The 19,902-nt window shown below is 46.0% G+C and overlaps 1 protein-coding gene across 12 annotated transcripts in view; it reads left to right on the top strand.

Annotated features, from left to right (window-relative positions):
• Mphosph9 (M-phase phosphoprotein 9) overlaps positions 1-19,902 on the top strand; it is a 70,612-nt gene that overhangs the window by 45,544 nt on the left and 5,166 nt on the right. For 10 of the 12 annotated variants that reach the window (XM_063271174.1, XM_039089226.2, XM_039089233.2 and 7 more), the window contains exons 16-22: positions 8,242-8,376; positions 9,840-10,018; positions 11,975-12,121; positions 13,396-13,516; positions 14,455-14,552; positions 15,355-15,587; positions 16,645-16,713. In XM_063271174.1, coding sequence (XP_063127244.1) covers positions 8,242-8,376; positions 9,840-10,018; positions 11,975-12,121; positions 13,396-13,516; positions 14,455-14,552; positions 15,355-15,587; positions 16,645-16,713 — 982 coding nt within the window. Of the gene's footprint in view, positions 1-8,241; positions 8,377-9,839; positions 10,019-11,974; positions 12,122-13,395; positions 13,517-14,454; positions 14,553-15,354; positions 15,588-16,644; positions 16,714-19,902 lie in introns of those variants that run through there. The other 2 variants (XM_039089234.2, XR_005491618.2) reach the window with 2 other exon arrangements.

Raw genomic sequence — 19,902 nt, forward strand, 5'->3', positions numbered from 1 at the left:
AGGTTGATCAATGAAATCCAATAGAAGACCCAGAAATCAACTGACTTTTTAATCTTTCGTTAATGGAAAGACCTTTGGGGGTGGATCTATATTAAGCTGTGGTTTTCTGCTTTAGTTCTCTAGAATTATTTTACTGTAATCTTTGGTTGAGCTTTTGTTTCTGAGGTAGTCTTATTATGTAGCCCTGGTTAGCCCAGTACTTACTCTGTAGCTCAGGCTGGCCTCAAGCTTCCAGTGGTCCTCTTCCCTCTGCCTCCCTAATGCTAAGATTGCAGGAATGCACTGCTGGCACAGTGTGAGCTGGGTGACACATTTACAGGAGAAGGCTTTAGCTTTTAGAATTCAGTTTCTCCTGATTTTAGTGTAATGTATATTAATAAGTGGCTCATAATTTCATAATGATGTCTGACAGAAAAATTAAGTTGTGATTTCTGACCTTCCTAAGCTGTAATTGTCAAAACACTTTCTCTAACTTTGTTGAGTAATCCTACTAGAATATAATGGATTCTTGTATTTTAAAAGAAAAGTTAGGGACTGGAGAGACGACACTGAGGGCACTCACTCCCTAATCCAGGGAACCAGCGTGCTCAGTGTCCATGTTAGCAGCAATCAATCCATCGTAACTCCAGCTTTGGGGGATCTGACACCCTCTTCTGAACTCTGGGAACTACACTCATGTACACAAGCTTCCACTCACAAACACACATATACCTGTAATTTATAAAAATGTTTAAAATTCTTTTTTAAAAAGTAAAGAAATTTTAGGGCTGGGCTGTGTCTCAGCAGCTAAAAACAATTGCCACAAAGTGTGAGTGCCCAAGCTTGAGCCCCCACGAGGGAAGGGAAGCACCAATTCCTAAGAGTCGTTTTCTGGCCTCTGACTTCCACATGTCAACCGTGACATACGTGCATACCTACTGTCACAACAAAAAGAAGTCAATGAATCTTGAAAAAGAAAGTTTAGTCAGATGTAGTAGTAGAGCTCTTCCAGCTCTTAGGAGATGGATGCTGGGAGGTCAGTTCAAGGTCATCCTTGGCTACACAGCCAGCTTGATACCAAGCCTGGGCTATGCAAGACCTTGTCTCAAACAAAAACATAAATCAAACCAGACAAAAGGAACCAAAGGTAAAAATGAATTTTTGAGAACAAGCAAAAGAAGAGGCATAAAGTTTGGGCTTCTTAAACCTTTTGTGGTTTGGCATGCAAGGCGCCAGGGTTGTGAGGGCGCTGATCATTCATGCTGTTCTAAGCAGGAGACAGTGTGAGCATGTGACCTGCAAAGGCCTGACCCCAGTGACCTTTCCCACCAGCTAGGCCCCTAAGGTCCCATAATCTTCCCAAACAGCACCAGTATCTCAGGATCCGATGTCAAAACACAGGAGCCCGAAGGGGACATTGCATTACACCATGACACATGGCTCGAATAGTCTCAGGAAGAAGTCATATAGCCCTAGGTGACATTGTGGATTACTCATAGATGGCTTTCTAAGTTATTGTCATGTGTTTGGATTTTAACCTTTAGTCCATTGAGAATTTATTTTATTTTTGAGGCAAGGTCTACCTGTGTAGCCCTGGCTGACCTAGAACTTGCTTATTCTCCTGCTCCTTTATCCTGAGTGTTGGGATTAAAGGTGTATGGCATTATACCTGGCATAGATTTTAAAGATTGTGTGCGTGTGTGTGTGTGTGTGTGTGTGTCTGTGTGTGTGTGTGTGTGTGCATGTTCTGTGTGTGCTTGTGTGGTGTTCATTTGCCATGATATACATGGACGCTAGAGGACAATTTCCTGAAATTCTTTACTTCCTTCTTTATATGGATTCAAGGGATGAAACCGAGTCATTAGTCTTTTGGGGTAAGTGCTTTATCCACTGACTCATCTCCCTGGCCCCTGGAGATTTTTATATAATAAAACAATGCCACTGACTTTTATATATGTGCAATTCCTGCCATGAGAAAGAGATGAATTAGGGCACTTTAGCGCTTGGAGAGCAGGTTTCTGGGTATCTGGCCTCTGTAAGAATGAGAGTTGAGGACCAGGGGTGCAGCTTGGTGTACAGAGGTGCTTGTCACCAGATCTTATGATCTCATGGCTGAAGAAGAAAATCAACTTCCCAAAGTTGTCCTCTGACTTCTACACACACCACAGCATGTCTGTACACACACAAAATAAATAAGTGTAGTATGAATTATTTTTTAAATAATTACAAGAAAAAAGAATTTGGAATGTTCTGGAGGAGGAATCCATAGAACATAGTTGTGCTTTGACTGATGAGACAAGAGAGCGATAGCTCAGAACACTGAGAGATCAGACCGTCATGATGATCTTCGCTTGTGATTTATGTGGACTTGAAGCAGAAGTTAGGTGGGCAATTGTAAATGTAGGCCTGGAGCTCGAACTCCTAGCCCAGAGTTACAGCATTGGAGCCAGCTCTTCCCCAATGGTGCTTCCAGGATTGATAGGCACTGAATGTCAGTAGGAGTGGGCGCAAGACGGAGCTCTCAGGGACCCTGCTTCCTTGTTGGGTAGTGGAGTTTGGCAAAGGAGCCAGTGAAACAGCCGCTGCAAGTGAGGGGTGAGGGGACTGAAGCAGCCACAGTCACTGAATGCTGCTGAGACAAGGGGAGGAAGGACTGAACCAGCCTGTTGATCTACAGTCAGGAGACTGCGTTGACTCAGGAGTGTGGAGAGTGAGAGATGTGTGTAGTGTACCGAAGACAGCCTACATGTCTAGCACCTGGAAGTGCATATGTGTGAGGTGCTTATTCAGTGTGTCACAGGCAAGGCTTGGCAGGTTGCAGCCTTTAGGCCGAAGCCTGCCTACACCGTCATTTTTGATGGTGTGTAGGACCGAGGAATTTTTAGTGTTCTTGGCAGGGCCGGGGCCTGTGTGACTCAGTTGGTAAAGCTCTTGCTTTCCAAGCCCACGGACCTGAGTTTGAGCCCCAGAACTTAGGAAAATGCTAGGTGTGGGGCTGGAGAGATAGCTCAGCAGTTTAGAGCACTGGCTGCCTGCTCTTCCAGAGGACCTGGGTTCGATTCCAGCACCTACATGATGGCTCACAGCCAACTGTGAGTCCAGTTCTAGGGGATCTGATGCCATTTCTAGCCTCCAGGGACACCAGTCATGAGTGTGAAGCATAGACATACATGCAGGCAAAACATCTACACATATGAAATAGAACAATAAAAATAATAATACATTGAAAAATGTCCCAGCACTCAGGAGGCAGAGGCAGGCAGATCTCTGTGGCCAGTCGGTCTATAAAGAGAGTTCGGGACATCCAGGTCTATTACACAGAGAATGCTGGTCTCAGAACACCTAAAATACATACATACATACATACATACATACATACATACATACAAGTTAAAAACACCAGGTGAGGCTGGGCAGTGGTGACGCAGCACTTGGGAGGTAGAGGCAAGAGGATCTTTGTGTTTGAGGCCAGCCTGATCTACAGATGGAGTTTCAGGAGAGCTAGGCTCCCCCCTGCCCCAAAAGAAAAAGCCAGGTTTGATAGTTTTAATCCTAGCACTGGAAATTTGGAGATAGGAGGATCCCTGGTACTCACTGGCCATCAGTCTTGCCAGCAAAAGACTCTGTCTCAAAGGAGGTGGACAGTCTCTTCTGAGGATGACATCTGTGTTTTTGTCCCCTGGCATCCATGTGAATGAACACACATAAGAGATATTTGGGGCTGGATGTTTAACCCCAGCTCTCAGGAAGTAGAAACAGGTAAACTCCTGAATTCCAGATCAACCTGATCTGTACAGTGAGCTCCAGGCTAGCCAGGGCTAAAGGGCACTATTGTGTTGTTGTCTTAAGGAGGAAAGCACAGCAAGTTAATTCATTTGCATCGCCTTCCTGCTCTTGTGTGGCAACAGCAAAGCTGAGTAGTTCTTATTCTTTTGCCTTTTGTAGATAACGGATTAAAATGTCTCATCTGAACTGTCAGTTCGTAGTAATTTTAAGAGTAAAATAGAGAACAATAAACTAGTTAAGAAAGAGATTTTTTTTTTTTCTTTTCAAAGTGCTGGTGACTGGGGCTGGCAAGATGGCTGAGTGGGTAAAGGCCCTTGCCACCAAGCCTGATCAAAATGAGTTTGATTCCAGGATCCACCTGGTGGAGGAGAAAATCGGCTCTCACAAGTTGGCTTCTGAATCCCACAAGTGTTCCGTGGCATGTGCATACTGCTCCCAATAAGTACAGACAGACATATGTGGACATAGCAGATGTCTAAAACAGAAATCCAGGAACATTTATCTGGGAAATAGTTACTAGAGTCTTTATATGTTGATTGTCCATTCATATTATAAGATAACCATGTGTCCTCTTAAGTCTATACCAAGTCAAGTTTCTGTGCTTTCTAGGTAAGCCCTAAGCAGTTCTTGTATGATCCATGAAGTAAGCTGTAAATATTAAAACAAAATCGGTAAAGTGCTGGTGATAGGACCCAGGGTCTGGAAAATGCTCGATAAACAGTGTTACTCGTGAACTACACCTTCCTGACCTTCAGTAGGAAGTAACTAACACCAGCTTCAGCACGTACAATAGTTCCGATCTTACAAATGCAGTCCAAGTCTTAAATCTGTGAGCGGGAATGCCGAGCACCAGTCGAGAACCTGGTTCGCTGTGAGCGGGGAACTACAGGGCTAAAGAGGCTCAGCTGGGCTGTAGCCGTTCATAGTGAGAGATCTCAGGGGCGTAGAACACAGTGAAGACCTTGGCCCAGTTTCAGTGCATTGAGCACTGCCTGTATTGTCTATACATGCTTGAAACCTTTAAAAGGAATGTATACATTTTTAACTGTGTGCGCGTGAATATGTCCTGGCCACTGCTTATGTGTGGAAGCCAGAGGACAACTTTCAGGAGTCCGTTCTCTTCCTACCATATGATTTCCAGGGTCAAACTCAGGTCTCAGGTTGATGGCAAACCCTCTTACCTACCAAGCCATCTCAAAGGCGTGTGTGTGTGTGTGCATGCCTGTGTGTGTGTGCGTGCGTGTGTGCTTGTGTGTGTGCTTGTGTGTGTGAGTGTGTGTGCATGTGTGCTTGTGTGAGTGTGTGTGTGTGTGTGCGTGCATCTCTGCCTGTGTGTGTGCCTGTGTGTGTGTGAGTGTGTGTGCATGTATGTGTGCCTGTGTGAGTGTGTGTGTGTGCGAGTGTGTGCATGTGTGCGTGCATGTGTGCCTGTGTGAGTGTGTGATTTGTTTTTTTTTTGTTTTTTTGTTTTTTTTTTTCTTTTTTTCCGGAGCTGGGGACCGAACCCAGGGCCTTGCGCTTCCTAGGCAAGCGCTCTACCACTGAGCTAAATCCCCAACCCGTGATTTGTTTTAATGACAGCAAAAAGGCTGAATGTTTAGAATACAAAAGATGTGCCGTAACTCAGTACAGAGACAATTTTCTCCCCAGAAAAAGGAAAAACAGATGTGAAGCTGTACAGAAAAAGCAATGTAAACAGCTAATAGCAATGAAAAGAGGCTCGTTTTCCTAAGAAATCAGGAAAATGCCAGTTGAAATAATAGCATGTACCATTCCACCATCAGACAGGCCAGACTAGCTCGTTGTAAAGATTGACAAAGAAAGGAACTCACACATAGCAATGGCTACCTGCAGACGGCTGGTGCCTGTCTGGAGGACTTTGGCAGTAGGCAGAAGACTGAAGGTGATGGTACAGCCCAGATTTCCTAGCTGTGTTTTTAGACATTTGCTTTAGGTCAGGTCTCCCACGTGGTAATTGCAGCATTGTGCAACAGCATCCACCACCGCGAGACAGTCAGCAGAGTGCGTTCAGGCTGGAGAAGTGACTGCCAGCCCCGCACGCCAGCGTGGATAAACCATGAACACTGTGGAGGAGAAGCAGTAAGGGGTGTGGATAGCGTGCCCTTGTTTAACAAACGCGGCTGTACATATGTATACAATGGTATGTCTCACAATTAACAACAAATATGGCTAAGAGCTAAGCATCTGTTAAGACTTGGAGTAGGTAGGTGGGCGCTTGTTGTAGTATTCTCTGTAATTTTCTCAGAATGTTTGAAATCGTTCTTAATTTAAAAATTGAGGGAAAAGGGCTCTGCTCTGTCATTCAGTGGCAGAGCCCGGGTAGCAGTGAACAAGGCCCGGGGACAGCTCCAGGCTCACCTGGAAATCTCTTCTGAAAGAACCTAGCAGGTTAAATATGACATGAGCTGAGAGGGGGACGGCGTGTTCTCTTAGGGTTTGCCTCTTTGAAGTTAGACCTGAGGTTGTCTCCTGACTGAAGGCCATGGGGAAGAGCTGTTACCAAGTCAGAGCTTGCTGACCACGGGGAGGAATGACCAGGATGGAGTTTCTGAGTAGGCCCAGGCAGGTGACTGTTCCGCAAAGTCCAGCCACAGAGTACGGACAGGAAGTAAGGCCACTGCCGTCAGTCAGGCTTGAGGTTTTACATCCGGTCAGATAGTGAGAGTTGGAGTCAGGGTTGTGAATAGTTGAGGTGGCGGCTGTGCATCCCAGGGTGGACAGAGCAACTGGAGGAGCTGGGATTGACTGGTGAGCTTCGAGATCCTTGGGCTTGCTAGCTGCTTGCTGGGATGGTGCTGGGCGGCAGCAGGAACAAAGGTGAGGGAGGAATTGGGTGTTTAGTTTCCTCTGATTATAGCAGAGTCTAGTTGTATCCTTGGAGGTAGATGACTTTGAGGACAGTCACTGGGTCTAGAGGTCAATGATAGCTCCGGAAGTTGCCTAGTGTGGTGGTGACAGCAGGCCTGGAGATGAGATAGGTTTGCGCTGGTTAGTTTTGTCAACTCGATGCGAACTGGAGTCATCTGGGAAGGGGGAGCTTCAACTGAAAAATACCTCTCTCAGATCGTCCTGTGGGCAAGTGTGCAGGGCATTTTCTGATTGGCTTTCATGTGAGAGGACCCAGCCTACTTTGGGCAGTGCCACCCCTGTGCAGTAGACCTGGGGTGTAGTATACAGGAAGTTGGCTATGCTGGAGCCTGGAGAGCAAGCCAGTAAGCAGCACTCCTCCATGATCTCTGCTCTGTTTCCGGCCTCCAGGTTGCTGCTCGAGTTCCTACCCTGTCTAAGTAGATCCATGTCTTCTGCACCCTGGATGCTCGGGCTTAAGGCATGGCCTACCGCAGCCTGCACTGGTTCAGTGTCTAGTCTAGGGCGGGTTGACTAGATGTAAACCTTGACAAACTGAGTTTTTAACATTATCACTACTTACATTTTATTTATTATTTAAGTAATATCAACCTTGGGGGAGCGAGGTTTTAAAAAAAATTGTTTGCGTTTTACTTATTGTCATCACGTGCGTGCGTGTGTGCATGTGTGTGTGTATATATGAAGGTCAGAAGACAACTCTCGAGAGTCTGTACCCCTTCCCACCATATGCGTCCTGGGGATTGAACTCCATATAGGGACAGAAGAGTAGCCCTATGTAGCCCTGTGTGCTGGTGTCGTAGCCGCTCTGAGAAGTCGAGTAGCAGCATGTACTTGGGACTGTGATATGGGAGGATGCAGATAGTGTTTGCAGGGAATGGGAAGGCAGCCATGCTTTATCTACTTACTCTGAGCTAGTAGAGAGAGGGGACTAAATGTGCTGGAATGCAGGTAGGAGGCTGTGCAGAGCCTCGAGTACCGACTCTTCTTTGTCTTAGGGGAATGTTCAGAAGTTCATTTCAATCTTAAAATAGCCAATGCACCTTTAATTCCAGCATTTGGGAGCCAGAGTTTAAGACCAGCCTGGTCTAAATAGCAAATTCTGTGACAACCAGGGCTGCCACAGAGAAACTGTCTGGAAATCCCTTTTCCCCTTAAAAAGCAAACAAACAAAAAACACATAACAACCAACACAGCCCCTTAAAATAGAATTCCTTTTTAAAGTGTGGGTTGTCCATACATGGTTTCTAAGTCACTGTGCAAATGTGTAAATCAAACTTGGAGACGGGTTGTTTTGATATTAATATTTGGTCTAAATTGAAGTGCAAGGGGCTAGTTAGATGGCTTTGTGGTTAAGAGCACTGGCTGCTCTTCCAGAAGACCAGGGTTCAAATGCCAGCCCCCACAAGGAGCTCATAGTTCTCAGTAACTCCAATCCTAGGAAATTTGATATCCTCTTCTGGCCGTGTTGGGTACCACACACACATATGGTACACAGACAAAACGTTCACCCACTTCTCATCTATATGAATTTTCTTTAAACTGAAGTGCAAGCCTTGTGATGCCATGGAATGTTTCTTATCTCTCCAGCACACTAGCCACCTCGGATGTCAGCAGGAGGAAGTGGCTGATCCCGGGAGCAGAGTACTCCATCTTCACTGGGCAGCCTCTGGACAGCAGGGACAAGCAGACAGACAGACAGCTGCAGGAAACCGGTGTTCCTGGGTGAGATAAGGGCGGGGGTCAGCCGAGGAATGCTTGTGTAGAGATGCAGCTGTCTTGGGTAGGGGAAATAGTCAAAAGTAGGCTGTGGAAGGGGGCGGGGTCAGGGACGGGAGTGGGAGCGGGGGTTTGGGGAGCAGAGATAAGAAGCAGTTCCTGTCTGGGGTTTTCTGCCTTCTCTTTGAAGTTGGACCCAAGGTTCTTTCTGGATTGTGAAAACCAGGGTGGAGGGCTGGTGGAGAGTGGACAGGGTGTGAATCAGCTGTCTTGCAGAGGTGGGGATTGCTAATTTTGGAAAGGGGGTGTCCACTCAAGATAGCACTGATGAGTAGCCGCAGTTGGGAGACTGTTCCCGCAAAGCTCAGCTGTGAGAGTGTAGACAGAATGCCTTCGTTACACACTCGGTCTTTTGCTTTTCTCCCCCATGGGCTGGCATTCCAGCAGGCGCCACCACATCCCCTTGTTGATCTTTTACTGTCTTATCTTTTAGAGCATAATTTCTGTGGTTTAGTTTTGCTTTGTTCGCATCGTAAGCTCTCTTAGCAGTGGATCCATCTTCTTGGGCCCGAGAGGCCAATGCTTTAGGATATTTTCCCTCCGTAGGCTTTGCAGTGCTTCTCTGCCTGAGCTCAGGGGCAAGTGCAGACTTGTTAAGGACAACAGGATCATCCTCTCACTCTTGGGGTAGCCTGAGCAAGCTCAGCAGTGTACTCTGGATTCCATATGGATAGAAATGTTCATGTATGCTAGCTTGTTTAAAGGACTGGCTTGCTGTGTTCGGGGTCATTTTTTTTTTTTTTTCTTTTTTTCGGAGCTGGGGACCGAACCCAGGGCCTTGTGCTTGCTAGGCAAGTGCTCTACCACTGAGCTAAATCCCCAACCCCTGGGGTCAGTTTTAATGACTTGTATTATAATAGCATCCATATGGAGGTAAACGGAACTCTCCTGTTATTTCCTGACTGTCCTAGTAAACTTAGCATGCTTTGCTCTAACTAACAAATATAGACTTAAATGTTTATGGATTTCTCCAATTTGGGTGCCAGCGTGGCAAAGGTCTTGGAGAGGACCTTCCTCCTTCCTGGCTGTTTGACATGGCCTGTTCGTGGTGTGACCAGACAGAGTGCCCTGTGCGGGGACCTCCTGAGACCAGATATTTTTTATTTTTGAGGCAAGTCTTGCTGTGTATTCAAGGTTGGCCTGGAACTCTTGACCATCCTCCTGCTTCAGCCTCCCGAATACTGGGTTTACAACCATGTGTGCACCGCCAAGGCTGTCCTCCTCCTCCTTCTATACGGACCTTCAGTCCCGTCATAGGGCTTCTCTCTCATGGCCTGTCTAATCTCCATTCTTGTTAAGGCTCCAACTCCAAATGCTTGCAGCTAAGTGAGGCTGTTATCTGGGCGTTATGGGGTAGGGGCGTGCAAACGTTAAGCCCGCAGGAGTTACAATTGTAGCTACTGTTTTAGATACCATTCTCCTCCAGAAAAGGACTCTTCACTTGGAAAGTCACCAGCAAGCTTATTGATTAAAAAGAAGAGGGACGCACCAGACACTCCACCAATCATTAAGGCTTTAAAGGAACTTGATGAAGAAAGACTGTTTAAAAATTGGGGGACACAGACAGAGAAAGAGGACTCCTCAAGTAGTAAGTATTTCCTTTTTAATTTTAAGACTGATTTTATTTTACGTCCATGAGTGTTTGCCTGCCCGTGTGAATGTGCACCGCATGCACACCTGGTGCGCATGGGACTTCCTGGAGCCGGGGTTGTGAATGCTTGTGAGCCGCTCTGTGGGTGCCGAGAGCTGGAGCCAAGCCTCTGCAAGAGTGGTAAGTAGAATGCTTTTCGTCTTCTTCTTCTTTTTTTTTTTTTTTGGTTCTTTTTTTCGGAGCTGGGGACCGAACCCAGGGCCTTGCGCTTCCTAGGTAAGTGCTCTACCACTGAGCTAAATCCCCAGCCCCGCTTTTCGTCTTCTTAGAAAGGAAGGGAAAGGTATCTGCTCTCCTCTTTGATTTATATTATGTCCTTTGATATTAGATTTTCATCCAAGCATGGCACTGTATGCCTTTAATCCCAGCACTTTCGAGGCAGAGGCAGGAGTTGGAGGCCAGCCTAGCTTACTTAGTATGTGCCATGTCCGTCAGAGCGACACAGTGAAAACCTGCCTCAAAAAATAAGACTCTTGGGGCTGGGGATTTAGCTCAGTGGTAGAGCGCTTACCTAGGAAGCGCAAGGCCCTGGGTTCGGTCCCCAGCTCCGAAAAAAAGAAACAAACAAAAAAATAAGACTCTCAGATAACGAAATGAAGTCCTTATTTATGACACTGTTCCAGCCCCGTTTCATAGGTAACTGACCCATAACAATAATTTGTCATTGTCCTAGCATAGCACGTACCTTTTATATAAAGCAAAGCAAGCTGCGTATCATATTCTGGTTATTAAAGAGGCCTACACTGCGATGGCTCAGTGGTTAACAGTGCTTGCTCTTGCAGAGGACCTGAGTTCAGTTCCCAGCACCTACGTGGTAGCTTCCAACCGTCTGCTAACTCTAGTTCCAGGGATGTGAGGTCTCTAACCTCTGTAGGCACCTGCAGTCATGTGCACATACCTGTATGCTGACATACACACCTACATATGATGATGATGATAATAATGATGATGATGATGATGATAATAATAATAATGATAGTAATAATAATGTCTTCATGAGCTGGGCGCACAGGCATGTAATCCAGTTCTATGTGGTATATAGGAGGATTGATGTCACACCCTGCCTGGACTACTGAGTAAGCGTCTCTATCTGTCTTACTTGCACATATTGAGAAATGCTGGCAGTCATTTATAGTAATAAAACGAGGAGTTTAATGGGCAGTGGGAGTACATGCCTATTTTCCCAGCACTTGGAGGCTGAGGTAACAAAACCCACAGTGTCTAAAATTATACAAAAACAGAAAAGTTTTTTTCTCTTTTCCTTTTTTTGTGTGTGATTACTGAGCCATCTATAGAGAGGAAGAAGACTATCTTTCAAGGTGTGCTTTTCCCAACATGTCTAGGACAGTAGTACTCTCTGTCTCCTCCCTCTATCTTTATCTCTGTCCTCCATGCCTCTTCCTACGTGAGACAAGGTCTCATGGAGCCCAGACTAGCCTGGAACTCATTAAGTTGCTGAGGGTAACCTTGATTTCTGATCTCTTTCCTCCACCTCCCCAGCGCTGGGCTTAGCTTCCATGCCTGGCTTTTTTGCTCTCTCTACAGAGTGGCTCTATGCTCACTTCTCAGACCTACCAGGCACACCCTGAGATCTGTGGTGCCGTGTCCCACAGCAGCATCTTCTAGTAAACACATTAGGAGTCTGCTTCCTAAAAATAAACCCTGCAAGCACTCACCTTGAATGCCAGTTGCAGCAGGAAGCCAGGATGATAAACTCCTTCTCAAGCATCTTATGGTCATACGCAGTGCATTTGCAAATTACGACTGCAGCCTGCATAGCAGTGCTTCGAGCAGAGCACTCGCTCTGTGGAGGACCTTGCGCCGTGACAATTGTGAAAAGCAGATGGCGGAAACCAGGTTTGGCTTATTATTTTGTGTGTTTGTCTGATGCAGAATTAGTGAATCCTCGGCAGACTGAACCTTCAGTCAATACAGGCCGTTCCCCAGAGAAATGTGCCCAGCAGAGACCAAAGAGACAGAGTTCAGCTTCACAGAGGTCATCGTCTCTCCCACCTTCCAATCGGAAAGCCAACACTCCAAGTAAGAGATGTGTGCCTTGGGCTAGGGAGAGTGACTTTTCCCGGGTACTTTTACTGTTTCACTGCGCTGTCAGCCTCACAGAGTACGCTGAGCATGGATGGGGTCCCCGAGCAGGGCCAGAGAGTGAAATTGTCTGGGAGCACAGATACTGCAAACCTAACCTGTGCCAGGCCTGGAGTAGAGGGCTGCCATCCCAGCTTCCTAAGGGTTAAGGTTATGCCAGGCCTGGAGTAGAGGGCTGCCATCCCAGCTTCCTAAGGGTTAAGGTTATGCCAGGCCTGGAGTAGAGGGCTGCCATCCCAGCTACCTAAGGGTTAAGGTTATGCCAGGCCTGGAGTAGAGGGCTGCCATCCCAGCTACCTAAGGGTTAAGGTTATGCCAGGCCTGGAGTAGAGACCGCCATCCCAGCTACCTAAGGGTTAAGGTTATGCTAGTCCTGGAATAGAGGGCTGCCATTCCAGCTACCTAAGGGTTAAGGTTCAAGGTCTACCTGAGCTACCAAGCGAATTCAAGGTTAGCCTTCAGCGTGGCAAGCCCTTGTCTTCAAATAAAAAGTTAAAAGGGCTTGGGCTGTAGCCCAGTGGTGGAGCCCCGGCCTAGCACAGATAGGGTCCTTAGTATCGTAAGAAAAAGAAGTTGGTTCAGAAAAGCCAAAAGCTTTTGTGAGTTTAACGTCCATAGCTGTTTTCACTAATTGAGACAGTTTACGGAGGTCAGAGAAGATTCCTTTTTACATCTCTTCCCTCTACCTGCGTCTGTAGCTTTTCCTCCCCACAGTTCCCGGCTTGCTCTAAAGCCTAAGCGTTGACTTTCCTGTCCGCAGTGTCTATGCTCCCACTGCTCAGGGAATCCTGTCTTTCCTGTGTTCCAGGAACAATCTCTCCTGCGCTGGCCTTTCTCTCCGATTTCCACTCGACTTCTAAAATCTTGAAAAACCAGTTTTGAGGCAGAGTGCTGAGCCTATAGTCTGGCATGCTAAAACATCGGCAGGGGTTGCCTCTAGACATTAGAATTATGGGCTGTTTTATTTTTTATTTTTTATTTTTTTTTTTGGTTCTTTTTTTTCGGAGCTGGGGACCGAACCCAGGGCCTTGCGCTTCCTAGGTAAGCGCTCTACCACTGAGCTAAATCCCCAACCCCAAGGCTGTTTTATTTTTATTTTGTGTCCTCTGCAACACTGTCAAGTTTTGCTATGGAATTTCATTATTTGTAAAATGAGTTCTGCCAACATAACACAGATGGAAATGACATTGCTTCTCTGCTTTCTTCTTTAGCAAAAAGAGAGATTATGTTGACGCCAGTGACCGTGGCTTATAGTCCTAAGCGGTCCCCTAAAGAAAATTTGTCCCCAGGATTTAGTCATCTCCTTAGCAAAAATGAAAACAGTCCAGTTCGGTAAGTTCTGTAAAGTTGTGGGACTAAAAATACATTTTAAAAACATTTTATTGAGTGTGTGTGTGTGTGTGTGTGTGTGTGTGTGTGTGCGCATGCGTGTACACATGCTGGTGTGTGCTTGTGTAAGCGTGTGTGCCATGGTGAGTTTGTGCACAACAGAGGACAACTTGTAGAGCTGGTGCTCTCCTTCCCCATGTGGGTTTTGGGGATTGAACTCAGGACATCAAGTTTAGGGTCAGGTGCCTTTGTCTGTGAACCGTCTTCCTGACCCCCGTGATTCTGAGCCATCAGTGTGGCTCTAGCTGTTGCCGATTGCTCAGTTGTCAGTGGGGCCCTGTGGCTTTAGGTCCACGACGTGAGTGTCATATGGAAAATCAGGTATTTTAATGTGTGACAATCGTGTTTAACGTGGAAACTTGCTCTTGCTAGATCTTGAGGGCCGCCTCAGCACCTCAGCAGAGTTAGATGTAGAAGAGGCTCTATGTGTGCCGGAGGAGGAGTGTGATACAGGGACATTTTGGTGCCCGATAGTGTGAGGGTGGCAGGCGTCTGTCTCTAGACGCAGGGTATCCACTCCTGAAGGAGGCCAGCCGTGAGTGATGAACTGGGAAGGACTTGACCACTGGAGTCTAGATGCAGGGACCTAAGCATGGTGAACCTCACTTTGACCCTCTGAGCAAGTTGGGCACTCCTGCCTGCCCTGCCTATTCCGGAAGCTTGTCATGGAGGTCGGAGGGTGCACAGCAGCCAGTGCCTTAAGTTTCTGAGGTAGAAATAGAACCTTGTGTCAGGAAAGCCAGAGTCAGTGTGAGCTTTGGCAGTCATATGACGAGCTTTGAGTGTAGCTGTGAGTTCACTGGGGAACCAGCTCAGCTCTCTAGAGGGATAGGAAAACTCACCTCACATTTTTCTCACGAGTAACTTGCTTCATTCACTAGATTTGATATCCTTTTGGATGATTTAGATACTGTTCCTGTGTCCACGTTACAACAAACCAGTCCACGGAAGCAGCTCCAGTTTCTTGATGACATGGAAGGTATCTTTCCTAAAAATTGATAGTTACAGCTAGAGGCATTTGTTTCCCAAAATCCTGGTGTCTTTGTAAGGCTCTGAAGATGTCTCTACCTGAGCCTTGGTCGCTATGCCTGCTGTGCGGGTGCTCACGGGCAGGTTGGGAAGCCGAGGCATGAGGCGCTGATCGTCATCGCCAGGACAGTACTGCCCAGCTCCCCCTTTGCACTGGCGCTAAGATAAACTTAAAAGCTGTATGAAGTCACTTCATGTAATGATATTAAATGTATCAGGGTTTAGGGCATGTCTCCAAGTGTGATAAGTCATTGTTTTTAAACTTTCCTAAACTGAATTATATTTACATAAAGTTTGTTTGAAATCATTAAGAGAACTTTTGAAAATTATTCAGCAGAGGGTAAGCCTTTCAGAGTTCCTGAGTGATAAAGTACAGAGTTCATGTTCTTCACTTCGGGGTGGTGGTTCACGTCTTTCATACCAGCTCTCGTGGCAGCAGCAGGAGAATTACTATGACTTCAAGGCCATTTTGGACTACTTAATGAGTGCCAGGGTAACCTAGATCAGTGTGAGACGCTGTTTCAAGGAACCAGGAGGGAAGAAAGAAGAAAGAAGAGAAGCTTCTCCGTTTGTTGTGGTTTAGGCCATAGAGCAGTTCCTTTCAGGGAGTGCGGTCAAGCTGGATAGTTAATGTATAATCAGTCCTATTAGAAAAACTAATAAGAAACATAAGACATTTCTTCTCTTCTCTTCTCTTCTCTTCTCTTCTCTTCTCTTCTCTTCTCTTCTCTTTTCTTTTCTTTTCTTTTCAGAAAAAACCAGTGATGACCCTGTTAATCCTAGCTCTTGTCCTGAACACTCAGCAAATGGCTTGAAGAAAGTGTCCACGAAACAAGCCTGGGAGAAGAGTAAATCACTTAGCCTTGAGCAGTGCAAGCCGGCATCAGCAGCATCACAGGATAACGATTTTGAATATACCGCAAAGATTAGGACCCTAGCTGAAACGGAGCGGTTTTTTGATGAACTTACAAAAGAAAAAGACCAGGTAAAACAAACCATTGTATTTAAAAATACTTAAAACATTGTTTTTCTGAACCTAATGCGTCTGTCTAGGGAATAGTCGGAAGGTAATGGCTAAGCTAGGCATGGTGTGGTATGTGCTTGTGTCTCAGCTCTTGAGAGGCTGACGCAGAAAGATCACAAGTCACAAGTCAGCTCGGGCTATATGGTGAGACCTGTCTCTAAAAGTAACAGCAAACCAAACACAGAAACATAAGCCACTTGCAGAAAAAAAGTAAAAAACAAGAATGCCCCAGTCACCCACTGTTCTACTGCTGTGAAGAGACACCATGACTAAGGCAGCTCTTATAAAAGAAAGCATTCAATTGGGGCTGGCTCATGGGTTCAGACCATTATTGTCCTGGCACGGAGCATGGTGGCATCATGTTGACGTGGTGCTGGAATAGTAGCTAAGAGTTCTACATCAAGATCTGCAGGCAGCAAGGAGAGCTGCTCTGGTCTTGGCTTGGGCTTTGTTTGTTTGTTTGTTTGTTTGTTTAAAAAAAGATTTATTTTTTTTTTTTTTGGTTCTTTTTTTTTTTTCGGAGCTGGGGACCGAACCCAGGGCCTTGCGCTTCCTAGGCAAGCGCTCTACCACTGAGCTAAATCCCCAACCCCAAAAGATTTATTTCTTTTATGTGTATGAGTGCTCTGTCTGCAGGTACACTTGTGTGCCAGAAGAGGGCATCAGAGTTGTGAACCCACCCCAGTAACACTTCCTCCATCAAGGCCACACCTCCTAATCCCTGATGACTAAGCATTCATATATGTGCGCCTATGGGGGCCATTCTTATTCAAACCACCACAAAGGATATCATTGTGTCAGACCTATCATGGGGAATTTGCCTTGTGTATTTAGTACTGTGGAGTGAGTATCAGACTGCACTACAAGTGTCCTTAAGCCACACGATGGAGGCAACTTAAGTCAAAAAGGACAAGAAAATGCTAAGCTGAAATCTTTTTTTTCCTTTCTGTCTCAGAAAGCTCACTGCCAGTAATTAGAATTCTTTGGTTTTTATTTGAACAATTTCTCTTGTTGACAGATCGAGGCAGCACTAAGCCGAATGCCATCTCCTGGAGGAAGAATCACTTTACAAACAAGACTAAATCAGGTGAGACCACTTACAGTGAGCTGCATGAGAGGGCGGAGTGAGCCAGTACTCCAGGCAGAGTCTTACAGCATGGCCCACTGTGTTCGTTACTTTTCTAGTGTGGTGATACAGCACCACGACCAGTGCAGCTTACAGAAGGGATCTTTTATTTTGGCTTACAGCTCCAGAGGGTGAGAGTCTTGTGAAGGCAAAGTGAAAGATAGGTAGCTGAAATAGCAGCTGAGAGCTCATATCTTGACACCAAACAGGAAATAAAGAGTACAGTAGGGATAGCAGGAAGCATTCACAGTTTTGTGCCCCCACCTCCAATGAGGCCACACCTCCTCCAACAAGGCCACACCTCCTCCAACAAGGCCATACCTCCTCCAACAAGGCCACACCTCCTCCAACAAGGCCACACCTCCTCCAACAAGGCCACACCTCCTCCAACAAGGCCACACCTCCTCCAACAAGGCCACACCTCCTCCAACAAGGCCACACCTCCTCCAACAAGGCCACACCTCCTAATCCTTTCCAAACAGTTCCACCAATAGGTGACCAAGTATTCAAATGTATGTGCCTATGAGAACTGTCTTATTCACACCAGCACAGCTACTAATGTGCCAATCAAAGCTGCTACCCTGTGCAGTCAGTATTTGATAGTTTTAGTTATTCCATAGCTACCTTTGCTGTCAGGAATAAAATTAATTTTTGACTTAAGACGTAAAATAGTATTTGTTCATGGTAGCAAATAGCATACCTTTGTTGTTTGTTTAGTAAGGTACTAGTAACAAAGCCCAGGGCCTTGGGCTTGCTAGGGAGTTCTCCTCAGCCCAACAGAAACCTGTGACAGATTTTACATTGCTCAGTAAGAGCTGCCTCCTTGTCTGATTGCTTGTCTTTCTCCACCACCATCTGTCAATGACTTCTGACCCTCTCCATCTATAAGCCCTGAAAACAGTTGTGCTTCACAAACGGAATGACTGTCGTGATTGGAAAGGCAGCTAGAGAGATGTGATTCCATACTCAGGAGCAGATGGTCGGTTTATGTGATGATTTGCCTGTGTGTTTATATGTGCACTGTATAAATGCTTGGTGTCTGTGGAGGTCAGCTCAATTCCCAGCACGCACATGGCATTGCTCTTAACCCCCGAGCCATCTCTAGCTAATGGAATTGCTTGTGAGAGCTTGTTTGGAGGTTCTGATGGGAAACTCCGCCACTCATACAGACTTGATAGAAGCCTGGCCTACTCTATTTGGGGAAGGTTGTCCTCTTTGTTACAGCTTCGGAAGGACTGCACATGGAGTGGTCGGGGAGGAAAGGGGACACATGCCTACCCAGCCAGATCATCCTCACATCCATGAAAGTTAATTTTTAAAATTGATTTTATTTATTGTTATGTGTGTGTGTGATGCTAGGGGGCATTCACATTCCATGATTCATATATAGATGTCGTTTGTGGTGCTGCTTGTCTCTTTCCTCCTCCTCGTTGATCCCAGGGATCAAACTCAGGCTATGAGGGTTGATGGTAAGTAATCTTACCTGCTGAGCCCTCTCACCATCATTTTATTGAATAATTTATAAAATTCAACATAGGAAATTCACGGTACTTTTCTAGGAAAGCAGAGGGGCAGAGGAAATGTGGGGCTATTTCAATCCTAGCTCATTATGAAATCCTTAGTATGTTTCCCATAATGAACATCATTGCTCTGTTCTTACAAGACTTCTGCGAGGTGTTAGAGTCTCTTCAAGTATGTCATATCTCACTAAGAAAGTAAGTGGCATCGAGAAAGGGATGGAGGATGTGGGTAAGGGAGAGAGGGTAGAGCTGGGCCCGGGGAGAAGTGTGCAGCCTCATCCTAGAGCAGGGCCGTGGCAGTTACTGTGTGGTGCATAGGCCATGCCTTTACCCCCAGCACCACTGATGAAGACACTCAGCCTGCTCTTCAGAATCACACCCCGAAGCGGGGAGGGTTGCTCACCACTTGTCATCCCTGCGCTCAGCAGGCCGAGGCAGCAGGATCCTCTTAGGAAGCCACCCTAGGCTGTTCACCCTGTCTCAAAAAAATAAGATGGGTTGGAGACACAGCGGTTGGGATTTGTCTACCGTGTGAATCCCATCCCAACCCTCCCCACCCCCAAGTAACTGGATATGGTGATGCACACACGTAGTCCATAGAGAGGTGGAGGCAGGAACCGAAGTTCAAGAACAGCAGCAACCACACATTGAATTCAAGGTCAGTATGGTCTACTTTAGACTTGTCCTTATTTTTGTTGTCGTTGTTGTTATATATTTTTAATTAGTTAGTTTTGTTTTTCCAGACAGGGTTTCTTTGTGTGGCCCAGGCTGTCCTAGAACTCACTCTGTAGAACAGGCTGGCCTTGAACTCACAGAGATCTGTCTGCCTTTGCCCCAGGACTAATGGTGTGTGACCACGCCTGGCTTCATTCTTTTTAAAAATTATTTCATGTCTGTGGGTGTTCTCCTGCATGTATATCTGTGCCCTACATGTGTGCCTGGTGCTCAAGGAGGCCAGAAGAGGGCACAGATCCCTGGAACTGGAGTTACAGCCTGTTGTGAGCCAACATGTGGGTGCTGGGAATCAAACTTGGGTCCTCTGCAAGAGCAGGAAGTCCTCTTGACTGCTGAGCCCTCTCTCCATCCCTACAGAGACTTCTGTTAATAAAAAGAGAGAAATGGAAAATAACCTGCTAACGTAATATTTTTTTTCTCCCTAATTACATTAGTAGGTTTAGTTTTAGTTTCTTTGAGGTACGGTCCTAGGCTGGCTTTGAATTCCTCAGCGTCCTGCCTCTGTTTCACTAGCTCTGAGTCTCTAAGAAGCATGTACATCACTTGCCCAATTATCAGGTGTTTTATTGTGTTTTTCAGAACAATTCCTAGAATGTAGACAGTGCAAGTACTAATCACCACAGACTTTCTGGAATGAAGAAATTTGCCTTTCTTTGAACCAAAGTGCTTTTTTCCCCTGTCTGCCAGTGATTGCAAAGGCAGTATTTATAGCTACTGCAAAGAGAAGACATGTACTGCAGCCTTATTTATAGTGTCCAAAATTAGAAGCGACCTAAACTTCCATGGAAAGATTCCTGGTTAAATGTGTGACTTGCAAAGGAATATTGTACATTAATTTAGGAAGATGTTGTCAGAAGACACTTTATAACATGCCAAGGAAGTTCAAAGGAAACAG

Source organism: Rattus norvegicus, chromosome 12, assembly GCF_036323735.1.
Source record: "Rattus norvegicus strain BN/NHsdMcwi chromosome 12, GRCr8, whole genome shotgun sequence".
Taxonomy (NCBI): domain Eukaryota; kingdom Metazoa; phylum Chordata; class Mammalia; order Rodentia; family Muridae; genus Rattus; species Rattus norvegicus.